The sequence below is a fragment of the Takifugu rubripes genome, chromosome 20, assembly GCF_901000725.2.
Source record: "Takifugu rubripes chromosome 20, fTakRub1.2, whole genome shotgun sequence".
Lineage (NCBI taxonomy): Eukaryota > Metazoa > Chordata > Actinopteri > Tetraodontiformes > Tetraodontidae > Takifugu > Takifugu rubripes.
In genome coordinates this window covers 8,045,744-8,071,680 of record NC_042304.1, presented here as the reverse complement: position 1 = coordinate 8,071,680, position 25,937 = coordinate 8,045,744, and the positions used below count along the sequence as shown (strand labels likewise).

General features: G+C 41.2%; 4 protein-coding genes across 5 annotated transcripts; 1 reads left to right on the top strand and 3 right to left on the bottom strand.

Moving 5' to 3' along the window:
* Positions 1 to 5,582: 5,582 nt before the first annotated feature.
* On the bottom strand, positions 5,583 to 10,237 carry lpxn (leupaxin). Its single transcript, XM_011614768.2, has 9 exons — positions 10,150 to 10,237; positions 9,153 to 9,235; positions 8,957 to 9,021; positions 8,637 to 8,724; positions 8,143 to 8,355; positions 7,851 to 8,024; positions 7,607 to 7,688; positions 7,337 to 7,485; positions 5,583 to 6,004 (listed from the first exon to the last, which is right to left on the bottom strand). Exons 1-9 carry the CDS (start codon positions 10,160 to 10,162, stop codon positions 5,720 to 5,722), a joined length of 1,152 nt encoding a protein of 383 aa, XP_011613070.2. The 5' UTR covers positions 10,163 to 10,237; the 3' UTR covers positions 5,583 to 5,719.
* Positions 10,238 to 10,817: 580 nt separating this feature from the next.
* Positions 10,818 to 15,660, top strand: scyl3 (SCY1-like, kinase-like 3). Of its 2 annotated transcripts, none has more exons than XM_029828483.1 (14): positions 10,818 to 11,316; positions 11,447 to 11,631; positions 11,767 to 11,952; positions 12,041 to 12,154; positions 12,260 to 12,316; positions 12,394 to 12,496; positions 12,617 to 12,728; positions 12,811 to 12,888; positions 13,092 to 13,231; positions 13,329 to 13,423; positions 13,707 to 13,878; positions 13,984 to 14,148; positions 14,220 to 14,986; positions 15,177 to 15,660. In XM_029828483.1, the coding sequence occupies exons 2-14, from the start codon at positions 11,467 to 11,469 to the stop codon at positions 15,237 to 15,239; spliced, it is 2,217 nt and encodes a 738-aa protein (XP_029684343.1). In that variant the 5' UTR covers positions 10,818 to 11,316; positions 11,447 to 11,466; the 3' UTR covers positions 15,240 to 15,660. The 2 variants fall into 2 exon arrangements, with proteins under 2 accessions (XP_029684343.1, XP_003974168.2); XM_003974119.3 differs by having other exon boundaries at positions 10,819 to 11,316; positions 13,329 to 13,522.
* Positions 15,661 to 15,720: 60 nt separating this feature from the next.
* Positions 15,721 to 23,136, bottom strand: firrm (fignl1 interacting regulator of recombination and mitosis). The gene is made up of 25 exons (XM_011614765.2): positions 22,920 to 23,136; positions 22,625 to 22,756; positions 22,464 to 22,503; positions 22,302 to 22,390; positions 22,070 to 22,174; positions 21,790 to 21,930; positions 21,542 to 21,704; positions 21,365 to 21,449; positions 21,121 to 21,259; positions 20,913 to 21,002; positions 20,384 to 20,448; positions 20,099 to 20,247; positions 19,876 to 20,005; positions 19,611 to 19,797; positions 18,801 to 18,883; positions 18,666 to 18,717; positions 18,258 to 18,347; positions 17,887 to 18,072; positions 17,655 to 17,774; positions 17,490 to 17,585; positions 17,277 to 17,393; positions 16,890 to 16,994; positions 16,439 to 16,519; positions 16,206 to 16,352; positions 15,721 to 16,022 (listed from the first exon to the last, which is right to left on the bottom strand). Exons 2-25 carry the CDS (start codon positions 22,718 to 22,720, stop codon positions 15,819 to 15,821), a joined length of 2,760 nt encoding a protein of 919 aa, XP_011613067.1. The 5' UTR covers positions 22,721 to 22,756; positions 22,920 to 23,136; the 3' UTR covers positions 15,721 to 15,818.
* Positions 23,137 to 24,222: 1,086 nt separating this feature from the next.
* On the bottom strand, positions 24,223 to 25,067 carry LOC101075763 (14 kDa phosphohistidine phosphatase). Its single transcript, XM_003974102.3, has 3 exons — positions 24,845 to 25,067; positions 24,462 to 24,586; positions 24,223 to 24,371 (listed from the first exon to the last, which is right to left on the bottom strand). The coding sequence occupies exons 1-3, from the start codon at positions 24,984 to 24,986 to the stop codon at positions 24,279 to 24,281; spliced, it is 360 nt and encodes a 119-aa protein (XP_003974151.1). The 5' UTR covers positions 24,987 to 25,067; the 3' UTR covers positions 24,223 to 24,278.
* Positions 25,068 to 25,937: the final 870 nt, after the last annotated feature.

Below are 25,937 nucleotides of genomic sequence, written 5' to 3'. Positions count from 1 at the left end.
TTGGTCCTTGGAATGTAAATTGTGCCAGTTTGAAACCCATCCTATATGGGTGATCGGGACGTTTAATTGCTAGTAAGCTAGTAAGCGTGACTCTTTCCTCGGTTACTCAGATGATTGAATCATCAGCCCAGGACAAGAATCAACTTGTAGGTGTGGCAGTAACCTAGGCTACATATGGTTTTTCTACCATTCTCTTCTTAATATGTTGGTTTAAATGTTTTTGGGGGGAGGGCACTGATGTTTTGTTTGGATGCTTTACAAGATGTGTTAAATATTTTGCCAATGAAATGCCATAATTAATGAACACTGATCTCGAACTGTGGCACATTCACTAACAAGCAAAATTTAAAGAGGCAGTCCATGTCAAAAAAGGTCGCCGACCTTTGACCAACACAATTTCTGGAGGTATTTTGTTTCAAATCACATATCCACATGTTAGGTAAAAGTCTTTTAAGCCAAACACCTTTTCATGAGCCAGTCCACAGGCAACTTTAAAGGGAGATATGAACTAAATTACACATTTTGGACCGTTCTCAGATGAAGCCATTTTCTCAGATTGTACTGACTTACAGAAAAATGGGATGACTGGAAAAAAGAGAATCCTCACAAACTGAAAGAAAGGGAAAATAGCATTGGATTACGGTGCGTTAAATCATTTTTATGCAAAGAAGTAACTGGGGATCAATCACCATATAGCTCAGGGTTCAGACAAGGGCACGTGATTGCACTTAAATGGTGAACCGGGAACAGGGTGTCACAGGAATCAAGGATAGTGATTAGAAAAATGGCTTCTCAGGCAAGAGCTGGAACGAGCAGTGCTAGAAGTCCTTGCAGAGGGAAACCACATCATCCTGGTCCAGGTTAAATTTCAAACAGCTGAAGTGCTGAAAAATACACACCTGCTAATAAAATTGCTGTGCGATTTAACAGGATTTGCTAGAATGGAATGAATGTCTTTTGTTATCAAAGTTATTACGATGCGCTTGTATGATGTGGTTATAGTTGTGCCTGAGGTTGTGTTTTACAGACAGTGTGGTTCTGCAGAGACTTCCAACTTTATCTATAGTGTATTTTGTTTTAAAGCGTTTGTCTGGAGGCCGGCCTTGAGGGCTCTTGCCGCAACGGCTGCAATTTATCAACCGGCTCTGATGTGCTTCTCACGAGGATTCTGAGTCTTCGGCAAACCTCCACAATCACGTCTAAACCCGGGAGGCCGCTCAGCCCTCAGGCATCAGGGCTGTCTTGTGGTTAACCATCACTCTTTTAAACAAATTTCTATAACCATCCGTGCTGGGGCTGCTGCAGTGGCAGAGGATTTGGATCGCCGCCATGATGCCAATTGGGCTTGTCCCAGTTCCAGAGCCAGTCTGCTTGGTGTCTGACCACAGGTCGAAGCCTCGCTCGTGTGTCCTAACTGAGCCATCAGCAGCTGTCCTAAAAGTGAACTGAGCAAATATGCAGGGCATCACTGGAGATCCAACTCTGCTCACCCCCAACTAATGAGTCTGGTGACTTTCTGACATATAGGTGCAATTACAATAAAACAACAAAAAAACAAATGTAATTTCCAAGGACACAGATTTATTCATATTTAATAATGTTTGCGTCCTTATAATAGAAACGCAGAGAGTTTCTATTCACTAAGTAACTTTTTGCACCGCCCTGTCTGCCTCTATGGGTGAGCGCCTCCCACCATGTCTGTGCGAGGATCCTCTTCAGTATTAAGTTACTTCTCAATTCTAATCTTTGTTTAGGCAATTTAAAAGCCAAATGATGCAGAAAAGCCATCACTCATTTCAGCATCTATCAGCAAATGAACCTCATGACTGGAAAGTAATTGTGGATTCAGTCATGGAAAATGTTTTTTATTTCCAAAATAGGGGCTGTGTATTCTGCCGCACTAGAAATGGCTCCGAGTTTGGGTACTGACTTCTCACAGTCTGTATTGTTCACCACGAGATGCCACCGAATCTTACTTGAACGTAAAACTTTCTGACCAATGCGAGTAAAAGGATTTTGATCAAATTTTACCCCCATTGAACATAGAAACTTACAATAATCAGGAACTTCTTATGTTTACAGAACTAGTCCCCCCTCTTGTACCTCTCCGGCATGTACCGCACACGGACTCAGAAGCGTAATGAAACCATCTATCTGCTTGACAATAAGGGCCAGCACACAGAAGTTGCTTGCTGACTAATAAATCTTCAGTTTGACCCCAGTCTTTTTGTCTACTGTATTATTATTATTATGCAGATACATCACTCTGTGCTCTTTCCCCTCCGCTCCTACTTGTTTTATCTGTGCGGGATCGTGGACGTCCAGCTGAGACACTCGGCAGGATTTGGAGCAAAGAGGAGACAAAGACTGACTCGGTTGAACCCATAAAACTGGAGACCTCAGGCTGCCTTTGGTGGTCAAGGATGAGCCAGCACACACAGAGAGACCAGTGATGTTGGTGTGTTCCGTCAGAGCAGACGAAGGCTGCACGCCATCATTTTCTTGGCTACACATGCGTTAATTTGTGTGTGGAGAAACCAAACTCATAAATAGCTTGTTTATGTTTATGTGCATCTGTTTGCGTGCGTGATAACGTCCGGTGATTTGTGTGCACGCGTATGTAATTGTACATGTGTGGGCCAGCAGAAGCTGTGGTAAACCCATGTTTGTGCGCTTTTTTTTTTCTTTTTTTTTGCAGGAACTGTTGAAGATTTTTAAAAATAAAAAATCCCAATGGCAGCTGCTGTGCGAGACAGTGCCGTGAACTTAGTGTTGAGCTGAGGGCAACAGAGGAGCCAGTCATGAATCAGGTGTGATACCTGCAACCAGTGCCGGCAGGACGCCAGAACAAACACGCCCAGAAGTGGAACCGCATTGCACTTCAACTTTTCTCTGCGCGGAAGTAATTACCAAGGTGTTGAAGTTGTCACTTTTCCTTCTCTGCATTAATTTGAATTCTGAAACAGAAACACTTTATGTCACTAAAATTTTTTACTGCCCTCTAAACAAGCTCTGTGGACCTGCCAGCTCTGGCGGCTCTTTTCACAGCACTGAAATCTTTACAGTTCAGGCAGCTCCTCAACTGTCAGAGCATCAAAATGTGACACCAGAGGAGTTTGGCAGAAAGATCACATTACAAACAAGCCACCAGTGGACAGCCCCTGTGTTTACTTCATGAAACTCTGTCCATTTGTTGTTGTTATTGTTGTTGTGGCTGATTTTGAACCACTAACCAGATCCAGACAACAGAAATCAAGCCAATTTATTTTGAGGTCATGCCAAATCCAGTTTTTAAACATGAAAAAAATTATATATATAGCGATGGACACATTTTCAAGATCTATCTTATTCTATTTTATCCCAAACAACAAATTCTAGGCAGATGACTGAAGTAAAAAGTGCATTTTCTAGTTTTTTCCCAACTTACAGCTAGTTTTGACCTTATTTATGTGTGTGTCAAGGAAACCCATATATGGAGTGACAGCTTTAGAGAAAGCATGAAGCCAAAACTCATCTTTAATGGCTTGTCTTGCTGCGTCCTGTCAGGTTCATCACCTCATGCATGTTTATGTGTTTCAGTAATCCGACCCATCCCTCTTTTAGTGCTCCTAATTGAACGGCGCTTTCACATCGGGAGGGCCGATGTCCGAACTGGTTCCAGATGCTGTTTTGTGGATGTGCTGACCAATGAGTGAGTCCGTACCTGAGAACGGGTCTGAAAGCACTGGCCAGGTGAGGTTGAATGGTTCTGCACAGGCAGCTGTGGTGCAGCCGAGGGGACGTGTTTTACAGGGGAGGTGTTGGGTTTCAGAGTCACGCAGGGGATAATGTTTGCAAGTGGCTCCCCAACCTCTGGCCTCCTCACCCCAGCGTGTATTATGTCCCGGTGTATTTGCCTCTCACCTTTCGAGCGGTCGCTCATGTTCCCTTTCACTGCTGTAAATGTCACCTGGGTTCCACTCTCGTGCTTGCACAGGCAGCGCTTTATTCACCAATCTTTCCAAGAGGGCTCCGACTCGCATTTTCATGTTCTCATATTTACTAGGTGCCAGACAAGCCTTTTCCTCTCCGTTCACTCTGCCCTGCCCTTGAATTTTATCAGCGTATTTCAGAATTCATTTCCCTCTGCCATGTTTTTTGTACTTTCCACTCATAATTTGGGTGGTCTGTGTTTGTTTACTTTAATCCAGGCTAACCAAGAGTTTATGGTGCTCTAATGTGCAAAGGTTTGACCACAAGTTAGATAGTTTTGGCATACTGGACCATGCAATAATGAACGTTGTAGAATGCAAAATTTTTACTAGCGTACAGATGATCACCCTTTGAGTAATGACAATGGAAAGTTATACAATAGTGCCAAAGGTTCCCATCAAAGCATCGGGTTTATGTTGTGCGATATATAATTAATTAGGGAAAGTCTACTTCCAATTATTTTTAAGATCTTGCAGCAATGAAATGATTTCATGTTTATTTAACATTTGGAATCACAGCCTTGCTGGAGGAATCTTGGCACGAGGCTGTGAAATCATTAAACACTTCATAGACTTGGATTTTGACTGAACGCAGCATTCAACTTACTTCCATGATGCAAGGTCCGTATCCTGCAGAGGCAGCGAGAGGTCTGGCCTGACGGTGATGACAGCATGATTAATGCTCTCCTCCGTTCCTCCTTGCACACCGACTCTTGCGCACAGACCATCTAAATGGTTTGAAGAAAGGCTGAAGAAAGCTGCCTATGGGGATAACAGGAACGCAACCAGTGCTCTTGTGAAGATAACACGATGTTTGATCAAGTTTGACGCCGAGAGGAATTCTGTAAATGTCAGTTGTCTGTTTGCTTCAACATTAATGTTAACTGTCCCTCATTATTCCTGTCCATTTCTGTACTCAAGCTCTGGTTATAAATTCCAGACATTGTGACCTTCAAACTTGCCCTGTGAGTGATTAAATATGAGGATTCCTATTGTGGAAATACACAAAATGTAATTAATCACACACCATATTTACACATATGGACATATCCTGTCCATGATGCTACACAAAAAAGATGCCAGAAAGAGAGGACAAAAATGTCATAAAAGAGAATGAAAGGTGTCCAGGGATAACAAAATAGATTGCAAAAAGAAAAAAAGAATGTGCACTAAAACACCTTGCAGGTGGAGGGAGAGGCCGATGAAGGAACCACTTGTGAAACCAGTTTTGTTCACCTCAGCACCTTCATTAATCTTCCATGAGCATCCATAAAGGAGTCTGTGTCCTGCATGAAGAGGTTGTTTGACTCCACTGCCTGCTGAGGTCCAAACTGTAAGTCAAGGAGTAGGAACCTGCAGGCTGGCATGTTGATTCCATGTCAGTCATTGCCAACACAAGCTTTGGGTCTGCACAGATGAGCTCCAGGCTGTGAGAGAACATCTCACAGCTGCCAACTCTCGTGGCAAACGGCGCACAGCTTAATGGAAAGCATGTTCCGAAGCTGCAAATCGGTCTTTTTACCTTTCCATTTATATCATCAAGTTCCGGATTGAAATATCAGACAATTTAATCCAAGTCTTGGCAACAAATAAATAAATCAGTACAAAAGATGATGTTTTTATTTATTTATTCTGTTACATAATGATTTGTATCACAAGTAATGTACCTTTGAAGCGAAGACTGTAACTTTCTGCATTCCTGTACTAAATGTACCTTAACAGGTTCCCTGTTTTTGCCTTCACTTCTATTACGCAGCTCCTAGCTCTCCCACAAAGAGTTTGTCAAAGCAGGTCGGACAGTAGGGCTTCCCCTTCTGCTCCTTGTAGATGCCCTGTCTGACCTGCCGCAGGCAGAAGGCGCAAACAAAGTGTTCGGGGTGAAACTTACGGCCGAGCGCAGAGATGCAGCGACCCGTGATGGGCTGGCCGCACCCGCCGCACAGCGTGCCCTGCCGGGAGTGGAAGTGGTAGGAGCAGAGAGGCCGTCCATCCAGCTCCATGAAGTTGCCATCGGTAAAGGGCTTCAAACAGTCCTGTTTTTTTTTTTTTTTAAGAATGTGATAATAAAAATGCTCTTTAAAGTTAAATGGAATGCATCTGATTATATGCAGAACTACATTTAAATGGAATTAAAGTTATTATGAGTAATTAGTCATCTGATTAAATCTTTCAACTGAATGGACAACAAAAACAAGTAAAAGCCTAAAGCTGTGAAGAAGTTCAAGGTCTCATGTAAGCAAAAACTAGAAAATCTGAATGACAGTCTTGGCATTTAGCACTTGTAATGTCCACCACCTTCACTATATTTAGATTTAGCATGAAAGGGTTTGATGAATGGACCTTAACTCAGACTACAGATTGGTCCTTTTGGGACTGTCATGAGTTTTGCAGCTGCTAGACGAGCGGACATGCGCGCAGATGATCGGGAGACCATAAATATTCCAATTCATCTTCCAGGGACTGCGACTCGCTGCAGCGAATTTCACAGCGATCCATCAAATAGCTGATGAGATATTTCTGTTTGGAGCTCAGAGGTGAACACACGAAGCAGTGTAACGTCGCTAAAGCGATATTCACAACGCTGCCAGAGACGCTTCCTGTTTCTGCAGCCTCCGTGTCATCTGCAATAACAATGAAACGCGCAACTGGATGGTTATTATGTCCTTGCGAAGAACATGACCCGACCGGTTCTCTACGGGAGGGATGCTGCACGGCCCTGTCCTTGATTGCAGACGTTTCTCTTGGCCGACGTTTAGACTTGTGATTGCAGTAAAACCACAGATGGAACTTAGGGCAGCATTAGCAGAGCTGACATAGTAACGTCGACACGCACGGCCGAGGCTTTTATGACACGCCTGTCTCCTGACCCATGATGGTATGTGAAACCTCTGTGTTGCAGAATTTGTTGGAAAGGTGCAGAATTTTACGGGTTGCCGCACTTTGACGTGCCGACCTCGGGAGTTCAGGTGAGAATCTGATCTAGATGGACTCTCGTTGTCGCGGCAGATTTATGGGCATTGTATTTTTTCGTCAGGAATTGCTTTATGTCAGAACATGACAACTGCTCAGACCTCAGTCAGTCAGCGAGGGAGCTGCACATTGAATCGTTTTCGGCCAGATGCTGCACACAGGAGTCGATTCGAACAGAAAGGAAAAGATGGCCACATCGATGGTTCTCCTTGATTTGTTCGCATCAACCGATCGCAACAAATTCATCGGGGCATAAGGTTTTCATCAGCCGTGTGGCTCGAATGCTGCAAATAAAGCAAATGCGCAGGTCTCGTTCTCGTGTAGCGTGGAGCTGGTGTGTGAGTCACAGCTGTGTGTGTCTGTGTGTGTGTGGTCTGAGGTAAAGAGCGGCTCACCGAGCAGACGAAGCACTCTGGATGCCAGGTGCCATTGGCTGCAGACAGGTAGTTCTGCCTCACCGCCTCGCCGCAGCCTGAGCACTTGGGAGCGAAGAGGTGGTAGAAGTCCTTGCAGCAGTATGGCTTTCCATCTTTTTCTAGGAAATCTGGGAGAGGAACAAGGAATACCAGCTTAATTCCGAGCGCTAATGAATTAAATTATTTCCAACTGTTTGCTCAAGTCGCGGTTTCCAAGGAAAGAGAAACGTGTGTGCAAGTCTTCCTGACCTTCAGATCCAAACAGGCCTCCACAGTGTGCACAGAAAAAGTGCTCTGGGTGCCAGGTCTGGTCCAGCGCTGTCAGGATGTTCTGGAAAAATAGATAAATTACATAATTCTGTTACTACCTTTTGTCTGGACTGGCTAATTATCATAATATTGATGGAAATTATCTAATAAATTGTCAATTTAAAAATTCCAATTCATATTCCAGGTCACGATGAATGCCGAAATACAAAAAAGGTTTCCTTACATGCAAAATGGGCCCCTTGCAATAGGCACACCGATGGGAGAAGAGCTGATGGTAGTCTTTGTTACAATATGGACGCCCATCCCTCTCAAAGAAGCCTGTGCTGCTCAGCTCCGTTTTACACACCACGCATACAAAGTGCTCGGGGTGCCACACCTCACCCAGTGCTGTGATTATCTACAGAATAACAATTATTATTATTATCACAATAATAATAATGAATGGGAGGAGAAGGTAAATGGAGAATCAATGTATCATATGTATAATTTAACTGCTTGTATGTGAATAATGGTACCTTTCCCACAATGCATTTTTTGCACAAGGCACAGTGGCCCTTTGCTGCGGTGTCCACACCAATTTTCTCCAGGTCAGAGCTCAGACCTCCCAGCAGATCATCGATAGTATCTGTTTTCCTGCTCACAGTCGAGGCCTTTGGAGCTGAAGAGCTGCCGCTGCTCTCGCTGTCCACTCGATCTTCTCCTTCTGTTTTGCTTTCCACACATTGTTGCTGTGGAGGTGGTGGCAAACCCAGTGAAACATTTTTTTTTCTTTCTTTCTTTTTTTCAAACTTTTCAGCATGTTGTTTTATAATTGAGGCATTTATGAACTCGCAAACTCGCAAACTCCCAGTACTTACAGATGCTGTATCAAAACTAGTGAAATTCTGCCCTCTACTGTCAAATATGTGTTGTTGTTTTTTTACAATTGTCAGTAAAGTAAAAGTTCTTTTTGATTTTTCACTAATTGAATTTACAAATACTGCAGCATTCCAAGAAATCGTGCACAAACCTCTGGTCCGAGACCTAACAGCTCTTCCAAGATGGAATCCAGCTCTTTAGTTGAGTTTGCTGAAGCTTCTACAGGAGTTGGCAGTTCACTTCAAGACCCAGACAGGAAATTTGAAATGAATCAATATCTCGAGTCCCTGATGATGTTTTAAAAATAAGAATTATAGTTTGTTTTTTTAAATATATTTGTATGATGAGGTTAGAAACTCAGTTATATACTACTACCGGTACTATTAGCACTAATAATAATACTGATGATAATAATAATAAGTGTAGAAGTGAGAAATTATCATCCTTGTCTTCAACATCATCTTCATTTACTTGTAGGTGTTTGAAGCTGACGCATTTCCTGTCCTGGTTGATCCAGAACAAACAGTACTTGGCAGCTGTGGACACAGTCATGTTGTGATTGAATTTTCAAGCATGAACAGATTAGTTAATCAATGTTTATCTAAAGTGTCTGAATCTAAATTAGCATCTAATGAAAGAATGTTTGTTTTTTTGTCTGAGACATCACCTCTCCATCTGGATTACTGCCCCCACCCTCATCACTGTTCTCTGGATGTGTAGAACTCAGGGCAAGCTCTTGCAAGAGTAGATCTGTGGCAGAATGCAAGCGGTAAATTTTGTCACCGCTGATATACCGGTAACCATGATATCACACCATATAACCACCAAAGCACACGCACTGCACCATTCTCCTGTGAGTTGAGATAAAGTCTGCTTTGCAAAGTCTGCTTTATAAAGATGCCGGAACAAGCATCTAGCAAAGCAGCCAAACGCTTTTTCCTGTCCTAAATTCTTCTACAGAACTAAAGAAGCTCTTGCTGAGAGGTGCAGGAGACTTGAGACCAGAAACCCAGTTCTCCTGGACTGACTCTGACCTGGATGATTGACAACCTTCAACAAAGGGATGTGTTTACAGGAAGTGAAACGCAGCAGAAGTAAAACTTGCAATTTGCAACTGTGGGGGACAAATATGCAGCTCATGTTTTAAGTAGTGCAAATGGAAAGTAGGTTATTTGTTTAAGCAGTTGCATGTGGAAGTTTGGGGGAGGGGAGCAAAAAGGTCCCTATATTGTCTTTAGAAACAGACGACACATTAGAAAATAGAATTCACACTAAGCTGTGCTTTCACATAAAAAGTCCATGATTACTGGAATTAAAATGTATACTGTCTACTTTATATGCACCACAGAAAACTAAACTGCAATAAAGTAGAATAAAATGTATTCCAGTAACTGTTTGACACAGTGTAATTCATGCTTGATCAATAAAGTGTTTATCTCTCTGTATTGATCAATGTTGTCAGACTTGTTCAGATGTATCAATAAGAATAAAAGGAGGAATGTGCCTGAAGACAAAATTATCCCAACAGTATGTATCTTCAATGAATTGCATTTTATTCATCTTATTTAAATGTAGTGCATCCTAATACAATGATTATTTATTGTAATTTAATATTAGCTAAGACAATGTCCACAAAACTGTTTGAAAATGAGTTATGACCTTACCGAGCTCTTCCATGTCATCAGATTGGTTTTGCAGCTGTACAGTTACTGCGGTAACAGCCCATACTTAACTGCATGACACGTCATTTCCGCTGTGATAGTGGTTTTCACCTGTTTTGTTTTGTAACTCATGATATGCATCTGTTTCCTTCCAAAGAGGACAGCAGAAAGAGGAGAGCAGAAATGCTCTTTACAGCTCTTACTCACTGACTTTAGGATTTTTCCTGAAATGTTGTTTTAATCACAAATGATGCACAAGAAGTGAGTTGCACGTATGTTTGGCAAAACAAAGTCAAATTCATGGGATGTCCACCCCTCACAAATTTAACAAAAGGTTTATTTTGCACTTCAATAGCTATCACATGTTGCAAAAATATACATGGGCCAATGGGCTCACTTCTTGTTACTACTACTAAAACTATATTAATTGATGAATTATTAAATTCAGAGGCAGTGACAGTTTTTTCAGGAGAAATTGATTTCATATTTATACCTTGATGGCTATAATAAACTATTTTTTTCTGCAAATTGCTTAGTTCTGTACAAGAGATTGTCATATGCACGACTGTTATTATATCACATATGTGTTTGTCAGTTTCTGGAGTATAACGCCACCATGTGGTACTGTCAGGTCTCCAGGATTTACGGTATGTCACACGATGTGGTGGCAACCATTAGCGTTTAAGCAGGGGTATTCTTTCTGAATTAATTTTTAAAGTTTGTCCGCAGTGTTGAGCTAAGTCTAGTTTACATGCCATAATCCTTAGAAATAAGAGTTATGTATTTTTAAGAGGTTAAAGACTTTAATCTATGGAAAACCAAAAATAACCGTATATTTTGAAGTAACTGTAGTCGCCATGCCGTGGTATCGCCTTTTTACCGGAAGTATCTGTGTTTACAGCGCCGCGTCGCACTAGCTTTCTTGATATGACATGATAGGGCTGCCAAATTGTCTTCTACATTTATCAAAACCGATTTTGCAATTCAGTTAAATACGCTGATATCTATTTTAGTGTCATTTCTTGAGAAATCAAGTTTTGATTTGCAGTTTTTTTCAAGGTGTGAAAGTGTTGTAGACAAGCGTAGCCATGAGAAGCTGGCTAACGTAGCGCTGATGTTAGCCTATTCGGCATATAACACAGCTTCCGCTCGACCAGTACTGTCAAACAGGTATGTGCACGTGAGTGTCACGACGTGAAGACTCTTAATGGTCGCACTTGTAGAGACTGACTAGTTTGTGCTGCCGCGTAACGTTTGGCGAGATTGCTGTGATATAATCTGACCCCTCATTGCCTTGCAGCTCCTGCAACAAACTCAGCCATGGGTGCGGAGAGCAGTGCGGTGCAAAGCTATTCTCTGGAGGAGCCATTGCTGACCCTGCCCTCCGGACTCACAATGTACTCAGCGATCCTTCAAGAATCAAAACCTGCTTCCGTGTTTGTTCACAAGCGTGGCAATGAGGATAAAGTCAACAAAGCTGCCAAGGTGGAGAAATATTTGTCTCGGCCAGACAGTCTACACAGCCAGATGATTAGACGTTGATATAATCATGTACTATAAGTTACAATTAGGGGATTTTCCAACCCCGTGCAAATTCTAAAACGTCTTGGTTTCCTGTAGCACCTGAAGACCTTGAGGCATCCATGTCTACTGCGTTTCCTTTCCTGCTCAGTGCAGGATGGTGGCATCCATCTGGTCACAGAGCGTGTGCAGCCCCTGGAGCTGCTGCTGGACAGCCTCTCCCCAGAAGAAGTCTGTGCAGGCATCTATGACGTCCTCCAGGCTCTCATCTTCCTGCACGAGAGGGTGAGCAAGGAGGAGTGTGGAATATTGCTCTGGGTGTACTGCCAACAGAACTGTCTTCATGAAATAACATCCCCTTTCAAATCACCAGGGTAAATCAAGCCACAACAACGTCTGTGTCTCATCTGTGTTTGTCAGTGAAGACGGTCATTGGAAACTGGGAGGGATGGAGACCGTGTGCAAGTTCTCTGAAGCAACACCCGAGGTGAGACAGTGAAAAATGCCTCTTGAAGTGTAGAACACAAACATGAGCCCATTGATGACATGCCAAACTCAACAGTATTTTGTTGTTGTTTTTTTTCATCCCAAGTTTCTCAAAAGTATTCAGAATCTAAGAGAGGCCAGCTGTGTTCCGCCAGAAGAGCAGGTGAGCGGATTAAAGATGATTCAATGGTAGAATTTCCTGTTTTATAGACATGAGCTCATGATCCATGTCATTGACAGGTTGAAGGATTTAAAATCCTTCCTGAGAGTAATTCTCATTCACGAGACTCTTACTCTTTTGGCATTTTGGTGGAGTCACTGATGTCACACGTGAATGACTTTGGTGAGTGTAGTGATGGTCTAACCACAGTAGTGATGTCATATCCTCTTTTCAGTTACTGTCAACACTCTGAGATATTTTGGCTGACACTTTCCTCATTCCTCTATTTCCCTTTATTTCCAGTATCTCAAGAGTTGTTGGACAGCTTGGCGATTACCCTGCAGGCAGGCCTGCTGAACCCAGACCCGCTGTCACGCCCCCCGCTCAGTTCCCTGCTGACTCATGACTTTTTCCGGTCAGTATACAGATGTTTGTTTTCACAGATAAAACTTTTTGATATTTATTTGTTATGAAACACTTTGTTTTTCTCTCAACAGGAATGACTTTTTAGAGGTGATGAACTTTCTGAAGAGCCTGACCCTGAAGACAGAAGATGAAAAGAATGAATTCTTCAAGTGAGAAATAAGCCTGGTTATTAATGACTCAGTCATTTTTAGAGTTTGAGTCAGTAGTTTAATTCCATTTTTATTAATTTGTCTCATAGATAGGTTTAAATTTAACAGGAGATAGCATAAGATTTAAGAAAGATATACAGCTCATTTATATTCGATATAATGTCAGATGCATATTTTGCACAATGAGATTTTTGTGTTTTTAGGTTTCTTCTCGATCGAGTCCAGAGTCTCCCTGAAGAGCTGACCGCTGCACGACTCGTCCCCAAACTCCTCAACTCTCTGGTTTTTGCAGAGCCTACGGCTGTTAAAAGCTTCTTGCCACATCTTCTAAGGCCAAAGTGTGGTAGGATCACTCAGCACTATGACACATGATGTAAAGGTTGTGATTGAAGGTCAAAATAATTGTTTATGTACTTTCTTTTTGTATGATTTATGTCCAGATTCCAGCGGTGGTGGTGGGAATTCTGAAGAATGCTTGCTGTCTGTGTCCCTCTACCGAAAACACGTGATCCCTCATCTTCTGAAACTCTTCAAGGTCAATGAAGAACATATCCGGATTGTTCTATTAGCGCACATTCAAAGTTATGCTGAGTTCTTCTCCCACGATGAACTGAAAAACCAGATCCTTCCTCAGGTGATTAATTCCATGGATATCTGTGATTAAGAAAAAAAAGCTTGACATTTTGGAGATGTATGCTGTGTGTGTCCAAAAATGTCCAGCCTGGTCATCAACGGGATGTGATATTTTATGTATTTCAGTTTTGCTATTATATAATCACTGTTACATAATTGTGTCCTCTCTACTTTCACGGTTGCAGGTTTTGTTGGGAATGAGAGACACCAATGATTATCTGGTTGCAATTACACTGCAGAGTCTGGCAGTGTTGGTCCCTTTGCTGGGGGCTCAAGTGGTGGTTGGTGGAGAGAGAAGCAAGGTCTTTAAACGCACCACGCCAAACTTCACCAAGTCAACAGAGGTTACCCCTGAAAGTAAGCAGTATCAGTAATTGTAGCAGAAATTCACAAATAAGAAGCCATTGTTATAGAAGACACCATAAAATGTGCTTTAAGCTTTGTATTTGGTGTTCCCTTTAGCTTCACCTGCACATATAATCGGCGGCACACACCCTCAGGTAGCCCAGCCTTCAAAAATCTTGTTCCCAAAGCCACCAGTCGAAGAAAGTTTTGTACTGAATCATCTGGGTACCTTAAGGACAGGAAGGGAGGCCAAGAAAGATTATCTTGTGACATCCAAGTCTGGTAAGAACTAACAGTACACTGTAGGCCTAATCCTTCTGCCCAAACTGAACCTGCTTGCTGTTAAACTTCAGATATCCAGAGGCAGATGAATCTACCCTTAAATGGCTTTCATCAGGACCATGAGATGAAGCCGGTGTCTTGCAGCACAGGGCCAGGAGACATACTACAGAACCCAGAGGAAGACTGGCCTGAATGGAGCGACCACAGAGGGATGGAGGACAGAGATGGGCAGTCAGTTCAGATCCACATCCAGACATCAGATGGAGATGATTCAGTAAGCAGAAGGCTGGAACTCTCAAACACAGACTTGGAAGAGGAGCCATGGGATGACTTTGAGGATGCTGAACCTACCTCAGATCTTTCTCCATCATCTCCCCTATCAGACAGTAATATACCTCCCCCTGCCAGGGAAGACACCACTATACCTGTTAAAAAGGCTCCTGTATTGCTGAAACTGGGTTCCTCGAAACCTCTCAAACTGACCTCAACACTGCGAGAGTCCACGCAAAGCAAAAGCCTTTCCTCGTGGGAAGATGGCTGGGCTCAAGAGGAGATACACTCCGACAGCACCTTGAATCTAAAGGCTAATGAAAATGCGCCACAAAAGAAAGCTGGAACTGTAGGTCTGGGGGAGGAATTCACCATTAAGGTGAAGAAAAAGGGGGAGCTGGACCCAGAACTGGACTTGTTTGCTGACATGGTACCAGACATCAAACTGTCCTCTAGTACTCTGTTACCACTGAGCAGTGATGCTGCTTCATCTCCCTCAGAACATGTCAAGTCTCTCCAGAGTGACTTTGCACTAAACAGCAAGTTTGCAGCTACCAACCTAACTGAGGCAAGTAGAAGAGAAATCTTTAGAGTTCCCCTTCATGTGCATAATGTGGTTCGTCCCGTGTTTTCCTTTCCTTTCACTCTGAGGTCTAAATGGTTTTATATTAAGCCGAAAATTCTAAAATGTATCAGATATTGATTTAAACTATATTATCAGCTAAAACTAATCATTTCCCTCTCCTCTTTCTCTAAAGACTGAAGCAGATGGCTGGGCCGCTGAAGATGACCTTAACTGGGAGGATGAAAATATCTGGTGATAACATCTAAACATCTGTTGTCCATGGAGCAGACATCTTAACATGCATTCATGACTTCATGATGTAGTTTTTTTTTTTTTACTATTATGCTGCAGGGAATGATGGGATCAGGCTGTTTATCCCATTCTGTTAATGAAGAATCATATTCTGTTTAAGTGGGAGAGAAGCTTCGCAGGTGGTGCCAGTCATTTTTGCCACATTATTGACCTAGAGGTGACGTAATTGTCCAGATTTCATTGGCTTCTCTTATTTTTTAATGTGCCAACTGCAGTAGCGGCCTCAGAATCATAACAAAATATGGCGAAACAGTGTGAGGATGATTTACAAATGTTTACGTTTTGAATGTAAACTAGAAACCACCTATGGTAATTTATTAGTTGCTTTTGTTTGACAAGGAAGTAAAAGACTTTATCAAAGAACATTTTCTATTTAATTTTTTCTTTGTATAACAAAACATATCAGATATGAATAAATGAATTATGTACAAACAATTTTAATATTTAAAATGAAAGGCTTTAGTACAGAATATACATTCAGATCTGTTTTAATACACAGAGCAATAATCTGGGGCTGTAGAGGCTAGTGTGTGTGTGTGGCTGTATTAATCTGGGTTATCAGGGTCTGCAACTCCTGTAGTCTAGATTCCAGCCACTGTGGAGCCGGTGCTGCATTATTTTTCCCCTCAGTTAGAGCCTGAAGAGCTTTTAAAGCGCTCTCAGCTGTCTGGAAGTAGCGGCTGTACTCGTCTGCACCGGCCTCCTGCCGAGCTTTCTTTGGACAAGGCTGAGGGAGACATTAGAGACAGGAAAATCAACAATTACATTAAAATAAAATGTAGTTTTAGTGCACTCTGTACATTGGGCGTTGGAGTGGCTCCAGGTGCAAATACAAGTGAACAGAATACTAAAGCTAAAGCCAGTGCTCTGCAGGAGCCTGTGAATGATACTTTAAGCAAACATTACACACCTCTGAATCTTCACCGGTCTTACAAGTCTCTTTGTCTGAATTTTCTTCTTTCTGGTTCTCCAGCCTGCTGTTGTGTTGCTCAATGACTGCTGTTTCCAGCTTGATCCTCTGTAGCCGAGATTCCAGGTCTTCCACTGCATTCACCGTCTTTTGAAAACAATAATCACCTGATGACGTCGATGTCACTGAGATCAGTTGGAAGCTAAACCTGATGATAGGCTATTTTATCTTACCTTGCTCAGATAGTTCACCACCTTTGTTTTGGTGTCCTCTTTGCATAAACTTTGTGAAATTACCTCCTCGTGGTTTGTAACCTTACAAGAAAATGGGAAAAATTTTAAGTAGTTAAAAAAAATAATTTCACACTAACATTCTCATGAGATCTGCATAATCAAATAACAGCAAGGAAATTGGCTTTGGTATTTTTGGATCTCAAGAAAATGCTGTGACTGATTAGTGGCACAAACTGTTCGAGCACAGAAAGCATGGTGACAGGGGATCTATCAGGACTCTGTAGTCTTAATTCAACTCTCCCTCAGTTTTATTTCTAAACTATACTGAAAATTGTATCTTATTTCAGAGCAAGGGTTGTACCGCTTTTGTCCAGGGTGGGGCGCTCAAATCCGAACTTTAAGAAATGTGACGATAATTCATGAGGGTTCAGCAGTTACATTTCTGTTTTACCTCTGCAAACTGAGAAAAGGCCTCCAGTGCATGGTGATGTAAAAGCCAGGATGTGTCCGACAAGAGAACTCCAAACAGACTGCTTATCCTGGGCAGAATTTGATTCTAAAATGGAGAAACCATTGTTTATATATTACGGCATTCAAATTTAGATTTCAAATCCTCATTATGAAATATCCAAATTAATATATGTTAATCACAGTTGCTTAGAGATGTTTAAACTTGATAAAACATTGTATGCGAATTGTATTTTATTTCAGACTTGGCACCCCAAACAATATGCACAAGTAAATCGTCGTGATAATTAAAAATGAAAAAACATCTGTCTCCCTTTGCAGACAGTAAAGTTTTGTGTTAATGAATGGAATTTAAGGTTGCTGTCATTACCTGGCTCTCAGGAGGAACAAAAATCTTCCCAAGGAAGGAAAGAAACTCAAGAGCAGCCAGCACAAGCTGAGGCTGCGCACACTGTTGAGACACCACAGTATCCACACACAACAGAGCCTGACACACGGAAAGAGTAAGTTCACATATCAAAAGAATACATCAATAAAAACATTCACACGATCAGAACAGAAATGAACCAAGAGACAATGATACCTGAAGAATGACTGGGTGTTCTATGTTTTTCACTAAAATGGCTGATATGGACAGGAGCAGCTGCACTGTGCTCTGCAGCACGGGGTGTGTCTGAACCTGGAGTGTGGCAGTTAAGTCAATGGTCAGTCACTCACAGTCGTATTTGTGTGTTTCTGGGGTTCTGACCTGCTCGGGGCTCATTCGTAACCACAGCTGTGTGACTAACTGCACTGTGGACAGCACACGCTCTTCATCAGGGGATGAGAAGCCCCGAACCACAGCTAAGAGGGCCGACAGAAGTGCATTCTGGACAAACAAAAAGATGTATTGGGCTTGTTAGTTGACAAGTTTGTGGCAGAACAAAAATATCCCCATGTGTGGAATCACAACAGTCGTTCTGCATCAGAGTTGCTCTTACCACTTTATCTACTTGTCCTAGCCTGTGCCCCCCACGCTCCCAGTCAGAAAGAACTTTCTGAGCAAGGTCAATAATGTCTGTCTCCACACGGAGACGGACATCTTGCGAAAGTGCTCTGAGGAGGATTTGTTGCCACACGGGAAGATTTTCCACCTCAGAGGGAGGGAAACGTGCTACCAGCTCCATCTGGCAACAAAGATGGTTCAGAGAGAATACTCCATTTTTTGGTTACTTTGCACTATATGCAGTGGTCCTGGATGCGTATTGATCTCAACCCAGCATAATTTATTTTGTATTTACATTATGTAAATGAGAGATTGTCTTACCAACATAAAATATGTTTTGACATTTACATTTTTAACCTTTCTAACCTGGTGGTTGGGCATCATGAGAAAAGCCATGCGTCTAAGAAGCAGACCCAGGTGGGATGCCTGGTAAGACGCAGCAGTGCACAGCTTCACCTACACAAGAAGAGTTGAAGAGTAAAATTTAGGGGGAGAACAATCATCAGAGAATGCTACAGAAAAGAGTGAGGACCCCATGTTAACAAACCCCTGACAGAGAGCAATTAGGAGGATTTATTTTAGAAATTGCTCAGGGAGAGGTCACAAATATTTACATACATGAGTGACCTTCTGAAGTTACTCAACAAGTGAGTAAACAAGAGTTGGAGATGGGATTGCAACATGCTATCTTCTCTGATCACAGGAGGTTGTACAATTTTCCCCATGACCAGCCAATGGTCTGAATAACTGACTTTTCCCCTAGTCTATACCCACCAGTTGACCGATGACAAGTACATGGTGAAGACAAAGTTCTGCTGTCCCATACCTGTGGCACAGAAGGCAGCACAGTCAGACGGTACTGTGTAAAAACAAGTGGGTCCCTAAAAACAGGTGTGGGTTCATTCTCACCGAGCTGTAAAGCACCAAACATCTGTTGCCAGCAGAGCTGTTTGACTATCAGACTGGAGTACAGCACTGGCCAAGCATTGTTCCTGAAATTAAAAGATAAAGAAGAGGGGAAAACAATGGGTGGGCAATACAGAGAAAATAAATGACAAGTTTTTCTAGAGAAAAATACCAGAAAATCAAAGTGAAACAAAAACCACCACTGAAAGAGAGGAAATCCTGAAAGTGATTACCGATCAAAAAGATCAAAAAGAAAAAACACTTCCATTGTCTGAACACCACAGTAGTGCGCAACAATAAAAATGAAACCTGTCCCCCAATAAGTTCATTCTTGTAAATTTAGTGTATCTTTAATACCATAGGTAGAGGAAACTATTATCAACTGCAAGGTTAAGGCTGAGCTGTAAAGGTTGGAGTCAAATAAACTACCAAGGATATAACAACAATCGTGTCTCCTCAATTGCCAAAAGTAGAAAAGAAATATCACAGAAAAAAACAGTCTACAGTAGATTACACTAGGTTGACTGTGTCCAGTCGTGTTTGACATCATTATAAACAAAAACAGAGGCCGAGAACCTGAACCTTTATGGTCAAGGGCAGTTTACTGCTGATCACATGGAAAAAGAAACAGTATCACCGAAACATGTCCTTTAAGTCTCAATATGTCACGAAAAAAAGGTCACTAAATCAAATTACTGTTTAGATCTCTAAAATCTGTAGGCGACTTCAGTCTGCCTGTGAAAAGCACTGAAATAGAAACAATTTATTTAAATTAGTCACCAAGAAACATGATTGGAAATGTATAGATCTCACCAGTACAGAGAAATACTTTGAGGGAAGTGCAGCCACACTGGCACAAAGATGCACACACACGTGCTGATGCAGAGTGACCTGGACCTGGGCCTGACCCTTCATCATCACCCCTGGCAACAACACTGGAAACTTCCGCTCAATAAGGCATTGTCTGAAACTGGTGAAAATGGCCTGGTACAGTGGAAGCCTGCAAGAAGGGTGACACTTCATTCATATTCAACATTTAGCTATGTGAATCCGCCGCTAATGACAGTAAAAACGTTACCTGGGAGTTTCCTCTGGGAACTGGCTGCCAGTGTGCCAAAGCTGCAGTTCCTCCTCTGGTTGGGAAAGGAGCTGACTCAGGACATTGACCAGCAGGAGACACTGGGGGAGCTTATGTTCAGGACTTAATTCTGTGAACAAACAAAAAGACCATATCCATATTAGGTACATGTTTAGATATGGTGCCTACATTTTTTATTTTTAAAATTGCGATTTAAACTTACGAAGATCCTTCTGGAGGACAATTTCTGCAAATGACCGTAAAGGCAACAGTTGGAGTAAGACAGCATCCATTGGAACCAGAGCTGCAGCGTTCAGCTCCTCAGACAGAGCTGATGTCAGAGTTGGAGCTCCTATACAGGGAGGAAACTTGCTGGAAAAATGATAAGAGAACGTTTTGGTTTTTTTTTTTTTTTTTTACTCTGATGCCTAACTAGGTAACAAACAACTACAACTGCACAAAGCGTTGTGAAAATCTGCTTTTGAAAACCCAGAGTCAGAGTACACACCTGAAGATCTGGAGGAAGAGTTGGTGAAATCTGCTGCAATACTTAGCCAGAAAAAACTTGAATTCCTGCGTAACAGATAACGAGTGGTAGGATGTTTGATGATGTTATCAGAGGATGTAAACAGAGTTTTTGTTGGAAAATGTACAGTTGTTATCGTGTGAAACAGTTAGGCTAAGATTGCTAAGAGCAGAGACTCATTTGCTATGCAGACAGATGTAGAAGATAAAATCTTTATGGTCACCAGATAAAATTCGTGTGCAGAAGGATTCAGTGGAAATGTACCAGACTCCAAGTTGTCCTTCAGATGTTATTATCCACTGAATAAAGGAAGCATGCAGGAAGAGGCAGGTTGGGATTCGGCGCAAGCTGTTACAGTTGGACTGTGAACGAGCTGCCTTCTCCCCCTTGGAAGTAAAATCTACACTGGCTCAGTTTGTGTTTTCTGTCAGATTGTGTGCTTGGGTGTCTGTTCATTCATATCCTCCAGGATAAATCTGACAGTTCTGTATGGAGATAATTGTTTCATTACCTTTATATAATGAATTAGTGTGTTGGCAAAGAATCTGCACATCTTTGCAGTTTTCTGAAACAGCTTGTACTCCGGGATCTGTGTTGCCTCCTTGTAAACAACAAAATGAGACGTAACAGGCCGAATAAAATGCAATAAATTATTTTTACAGTGAGGTATATTAAAAAATTAATAAGAACAAGTTTATTACAAATAGAAGCTTTCTTACCTGAAGACCTGAAAGTTTCATCTGATCAACCAGCTCCAAGCAATTGTGGACATAAACCAGCAGGTTATCACAGAGGCTGCTGCTAATATCACCATGATGAAGATGTTCCTCCACCAATGACTGGTACTTTAAACTCTGTCTGAATAATTAAAATTGTAAAAACAAGTTAAATAGTCATTAAAATAACCACTGAAATCACCCATTCAGATGTCATGTCAAATTAATTTGGTTCTGGTGCACTGACTTGATAACGAATTTCCATGTGTTTGCATGCAGTGCCATGTCCAAGTTGGAAATAATAAAGCAGATATCCAGAAAGCTGTGAATCACTTAAGGGAAACATGAAAATAGAACAGTTGAAGTCAATTAAAGGTGTAAAAGAACAGGAGAGCTTTACAACACAATGACAAGCAGTACATACATGATACAATGTCAGACACTTCATCTTCTGAGGCACCAGCATTGAGTGACATCTTGTCCAGAAGCTCCAATAGAGCCTTCTGGAGAGTGTAGGCACCCTTGAAGAGCGCTTGCAGTAGGTCAGCAACCAGGGACATACGACCACAGTAAACCATTTCACTGTCCTGTGGACAATAGGAGTACACTTAAGTTAAATTTATACTGAAATTCAAAATAATCCCAGTAGAGCCTGTTCTAAATTAGACTAACCTTACAGTGCTTAAACGTTTCCTTCAGGATTTTAAGGATACAGGTGGGCAGTGACTTGATAGTTTCTAAGTCTGGTGCCTCTTCAAATGTGCCCACATGACGTACACAAGTGGACAGCACGTCGATCACCTGCATCATTGCCTTAAACAGAAAGCAGCAGCTCAAATAGTGGTTATGTGTGAAGCTAATTTTCCACATTGATTTATCATCTGCAAAAAGTCACCTGAAACACTCATTTCTCAATTTCTTTTATAAAAAAAAAAGCAATAATAAGGCATACCTGGAGGATATTCCTTAGTAAGGAACACAGTTCACTGTTTTGGCTGGATAACCCCCCAGCTTGATCCACCACTTCTTTCATCATGCTGTCAAACATTGTGACCGCCTGTCCCATCAACACAGGCTTTCAGATCTCATATACCATATTTCATCACAATGAAACACAGACTATCAGAGTATATCAGTATATATTAAAGGCTGACTACACCCCTAGAATGTGATATAGTCCTTACCTTTGGTAAGATTTTGGAGAAGCATTCCGTTTCTAGCTCTGACAATTCAATATGTGGGAGGAACATTTCTGTAATTACTTTTAGAACACCTGCAGAGACATGTCAGCCTCAAATTAAAGATGGACTGTTTTTATTTACAAAATGCACAACGAAAAAACTTACGTATATAATCATCCCAGTTCTCCGACTGATGGTGAAAAGAGTGCAGGCAATCAAGGAAATCACAATTTAATACGCTTTCAAAAGAATATATTTTTTTCACCCAAATCGTTGTTATATGAAGGCAACAATTTAGTCGGCTTGTAAAAATGATGTAAGGATATTGTGAGTTTTGGCAAGACCGACTTTATCTCCTGGCGACATGTTTCCTGACTCCAGTGAACCAGCTCATCCAGAAGAGAAGTGCTGCTCTGGGACATGATGACTACACCCACTGAGGACGGACGGACAGACAGCTGTCTCGACAGTTTCAGAGCAGAAATACCGAATGAGTCATACGCAATTCATTTGCTAACAATAGATGTGAAAGTCGGCTACCATTTTAAACCATTTATGAATGAATAGAGTTCGTATAATTCCTGTTTCTGTAACGTTTCACTTGACGAAACTTCTGCTTACCTTAAAGTTACGGTCCTCTGGTCAAAAACACAGTCTTCTACACGAGTGCCTATGGAAATGCTTTCTTTCATATTCAACATTTCATGCTTTAATTCAATGTTTTTGTTTTGTGTTTTGGAACGCAATAAACTATAAAAGCTAATTCTGAACGATGATCGTACCGCGCGCCTTCGTCCTGGGTGGCGGATGTGACGTCAGTAATACGACGACTCATCTAACTTCATTCGGATTGGTGGAAACGTTAATCTCGTTTTTCTTTCAACCAATAAAATAACTAATCGCCTGGCAAGCGCCGAAAACAACAACTATTGTTTTGTGCACATGTACATTTTAAGTTGTAAATGCATACACTATCCAAAGTATACCTGGTGTGATGATTTTCTTTTCATATGGCCTAATTTAAACTAACTTAATTATGAGAGTATTAGGGTGTTTAAATGAGGTTATTTATGTGGTTGGGATTTGTGTTATCTGATTGCATCTGGCAGGCTTCTTCTGGTCTATTGTTGGGCCATTCCCAGCAGTCTGAGGTGTTAGTCTGAGCTGCTGTAGGAAGGAACTAACATGATGTTAAAGGAAATGGCTTGTCCTGTTGTTTTCAGCAGGCATAGGCATAAATTTGTGAAATTGTCCCAACTCAGAATTGTTCTGAATTTGTTTATCATTTTTTAGGTTTGCATTGTTGAAGACCTGGAACCCCAGCTTCCAGAGGTAAAAGTACATTATCACTGTCGGCTGTTTGACGACGTATATTACACAACGTATACTGCTTACAGTTAAGTATGAAGTCTTCCCTAATGATTTACTGTAACGTAGATTTTTTAGAAAAGGTTCCATTGAATACTTCCCTTCCTCCTGACCTTGCTGTTTGTAGATAATAGAAAGGTTAATGCTTTGCAGGAAACCGTCTCTGGCTTTGGAATGGAACCAGGAAAGACATCCTTTTTCTTTCTTTACAATTCACAAGGTATTTATTTTGTAAGTCTCAAAGTCTGTCTCAAATCGACACATAATGTTAAAACAAATGCTGCCCTTTGAACTGCTGATATTTAATTCGACAAAAAAAAGTCAAGAAAACTTTCCCTAAACAAGAAACGTTCCCTATTAGCAACAGGATGTGATTTTTCCTTTCCTGTGTGGAATTTACGCTCGCCAACAAGCCGTCAGTCCAGGTTTACTTTCCCGCGAACAGAGCTGCACATGTTAATTTTACATTCTTGAATCATCAAACATTCTCTCAACTATGTTTAGCTCTATATGATGCTTTATACTGTATATTCAGATGAAACCATCAAATCAAAATGTGTAGATAAATTAAGTTTTTATTTTGTTTTTATGCATTCCACATTAAAAGCACAATTACTTTTTATCATCAGCCCAGGTGATTTCATAGCCACTGAAGACAGGCTTCAGTTTCTCTGCAGACACTGAATGGTCTGCTTTGCCAAAGGCCTGCAGATGGACAAGAAAACAAAGATTAAAGCACATGCGTTTACAAAATCACCAAGTTCAACTTCAATTTTGCATCAGAATAAAACTCACAGTTGATTCCCCAAACACCCTCATTTTTTTATCTTGACTGTTATGCTCTATCTTTCCTCCTCCAAGGCATTCACACTCCAGTCCAAGGGCTTCCATTTCTGGACTGATCTTATCGAATATATGATCTGCCAATAATGGAAAATTTGTTTAAATGATCTTTAAACAAAAAATAACTCAAATACACGCAAACTTATTTGGCTAGAGGATAGTAAACATATTTTAACAACAATAACACATTCCTGTGCTTCTCGAAGAAAAAACATAAAATACTGCAATTGACATATTGTAGTGTACCTAAATTAAGTTACTATGCAGTGTGAAAACTTTGTGACTATTTTTAAAGCGGTTTGGCTCATGCGTCCTGACGCACTTCTTCAACTTACTGTGATACTGTGCACTTTTCGTGCCGCGGACTATGTCTTTACCCAAACTGCCATCTTTCACTTTAACTCTGACCAGTATGTACTTAAATGTTCCGTCTGCATCAATCTCAACATCGGGAATTTTAGCCAATGCCTCTACCATTTCGTATTGCCAGTCAATAAATTGCCTTTATTTGGATTTTAATGTTGTTTCCTGTCTTAAAGAAGCAAACCCGTTTGGCACCCGCACCTGGTAGAAAAAGCTAGCGCCCTCAAGTGGCAGGATGAACGAACTGCATCAGCGTCGCAGCTGCCACGACAGTCTTAAAACGGCCGTTTAGTTCAAAAAGACATCAGCAAGAAGTGCCCATGTGCCATCGTTAGTTGAAGTTAGTTGTAGTTAGTTGTAGTTAGTTGTAGATCAGTGGCCACTCTGTCTTCCATCCGGTCTGAGATTTAGAGACAAAAACATGAGGTTCAAGAAAAAACTGGGAAAAGGAGAAAGGCGCCTAAAATTAGTGAAGCTAAATAAAAATATTGTGTTGTTTTCTGAATAAATGTCGAAATCCAAGTAAAAAGAGGTTTTTTTTAACATCTTAAATAAAAAGACAAAAAAGAGAGAAATCTGACTGACAATGTTAGCTGCAAAGTAAGTAAGTCATTGTTGTCAAATAAATATATGAGCTTAAAAGTACAATCCACAATGTAGAGAAAAATCAAAGAAGAAAGGCATAGAAATACATATAATTTGTTTAAAAAAATGAATGCCTTAAGTAATCACCATTCTGATTTCAGACAGCTAATTTCTTGCTATCAATAACAGAAGCAGTTTTTGTGATTATATTACCCACACAAAGGTGTTAAAATCACTTTACTGTTGTCCGATTAAGAGTGCCATCAAAGCTTGAATAACATTACTCCCTTGGGTCTTGTTCTCTAATTATGGACAAAATTTTATTTACTTACAGGAAGCAGTAATGGAGAAAAGCTGTCATGCAACACCGTCCAACACTGGCCAGACAGGAAGGAAATGAACTGTCACTTCCCAAAAACAATACCAGCCAACAGGCGCCTTCTGTCCTGCACACTGCTTCAAAAAATTCCCAGTTAAGTC

What these genes read in the sequence shown, in the direction of transcription:
- firrm (XM_011614765.2), bottom strand. Translation starts at nt 22,720, where the DNA reads ATGTCCCAGAGCAGCACTTCTCTTCTGGATGAGCTGGTTCACTGGAGT. An exon ending in GAACTGGGATGATTATATAC is followed by an intron (nt 22,391 to 22,463) that starts GTAAGTTTTTTC and finishes ATGTCTCTGCAG; the next exon opens with GTGTTCTAAAAGTAATTACA. An exon ending in TTGTTCCTCCTGAGAGCCAG is followed by an intron (nt 16,995 to 17,276) that starts GTAATGACAGCA and finishes TCTCCATTTTAG; the next exon opens with AATCAAATTCTGCCCAGGAT.
- LOC101075763 (XM_003974102.3), bottom strand. Translation starts at nt 24,986, where the DNA reads ATGGTAGAGGCATTGGCTAAAATTCCCGATGTTGAGATTGATGCAGAC. An exon ending in GAAAAGTGCACAGTATCACA is followed by an intron (nt 24,587 to 24,844) that starts GTAAGTTGAAGA and finishes CATTATTGGCAG; the next exon opens with ATCATATATTCGATAAGATC. An exon ending in GGGTGTTTGGGGAATCAACT is followed by an intron (nt 24,372 to 24,461) that starts GTGAGTTTTATT and finishes GTCCATCTGCAG; the next exon opens with GCCTTTGGCAAAGCAGACCA.
- lpxn (XM_011614768.2), bottom strand. An exon ending in GCAGTAATCCAGATGGAGAG is followed by an intron (nt 9,022 to 9,152) that starts GTGATGTCTCAG and finishes CTGTGTCCACAG; the next exon opens with CTGCCAAGTACTGTTTGTTC. An exon ending in TCAGCTTCAAACACCTACAA is followed by an intron (nt 8,725 to 8,956) that starts GTAAATGAAGAT and finishes TGGGTCTTGAAG; the next exon opens with TGAACTGCCAACTCCTGTAG.
- scyl3 (XM_003974119.3), top strand. Translation starts at nt 11,467, where the DNA reads ATGGGTGCGGAGAGCAGTGCGGTGCAAAGCTATTCTCTGGAGGAGCCA. An exon ending in AACAGAGGTTACCCCTGAAA is followed by an intron (nt 13,879 to 13,983) that starts GTAAGCAGTATC and finishes TGTTCCCTTTAG; the next exon opens with CTTCACCTGCACATATAATC. An exon ending in TCTTGTGACATCCAAGTCTG is followed by an intron (nt 14,149 to 14,219) that starts GTAAGAACTAAC and finishes GTTAAACTTCAG; the next exon opens with ATATCCAGAGGCAGATGAAT.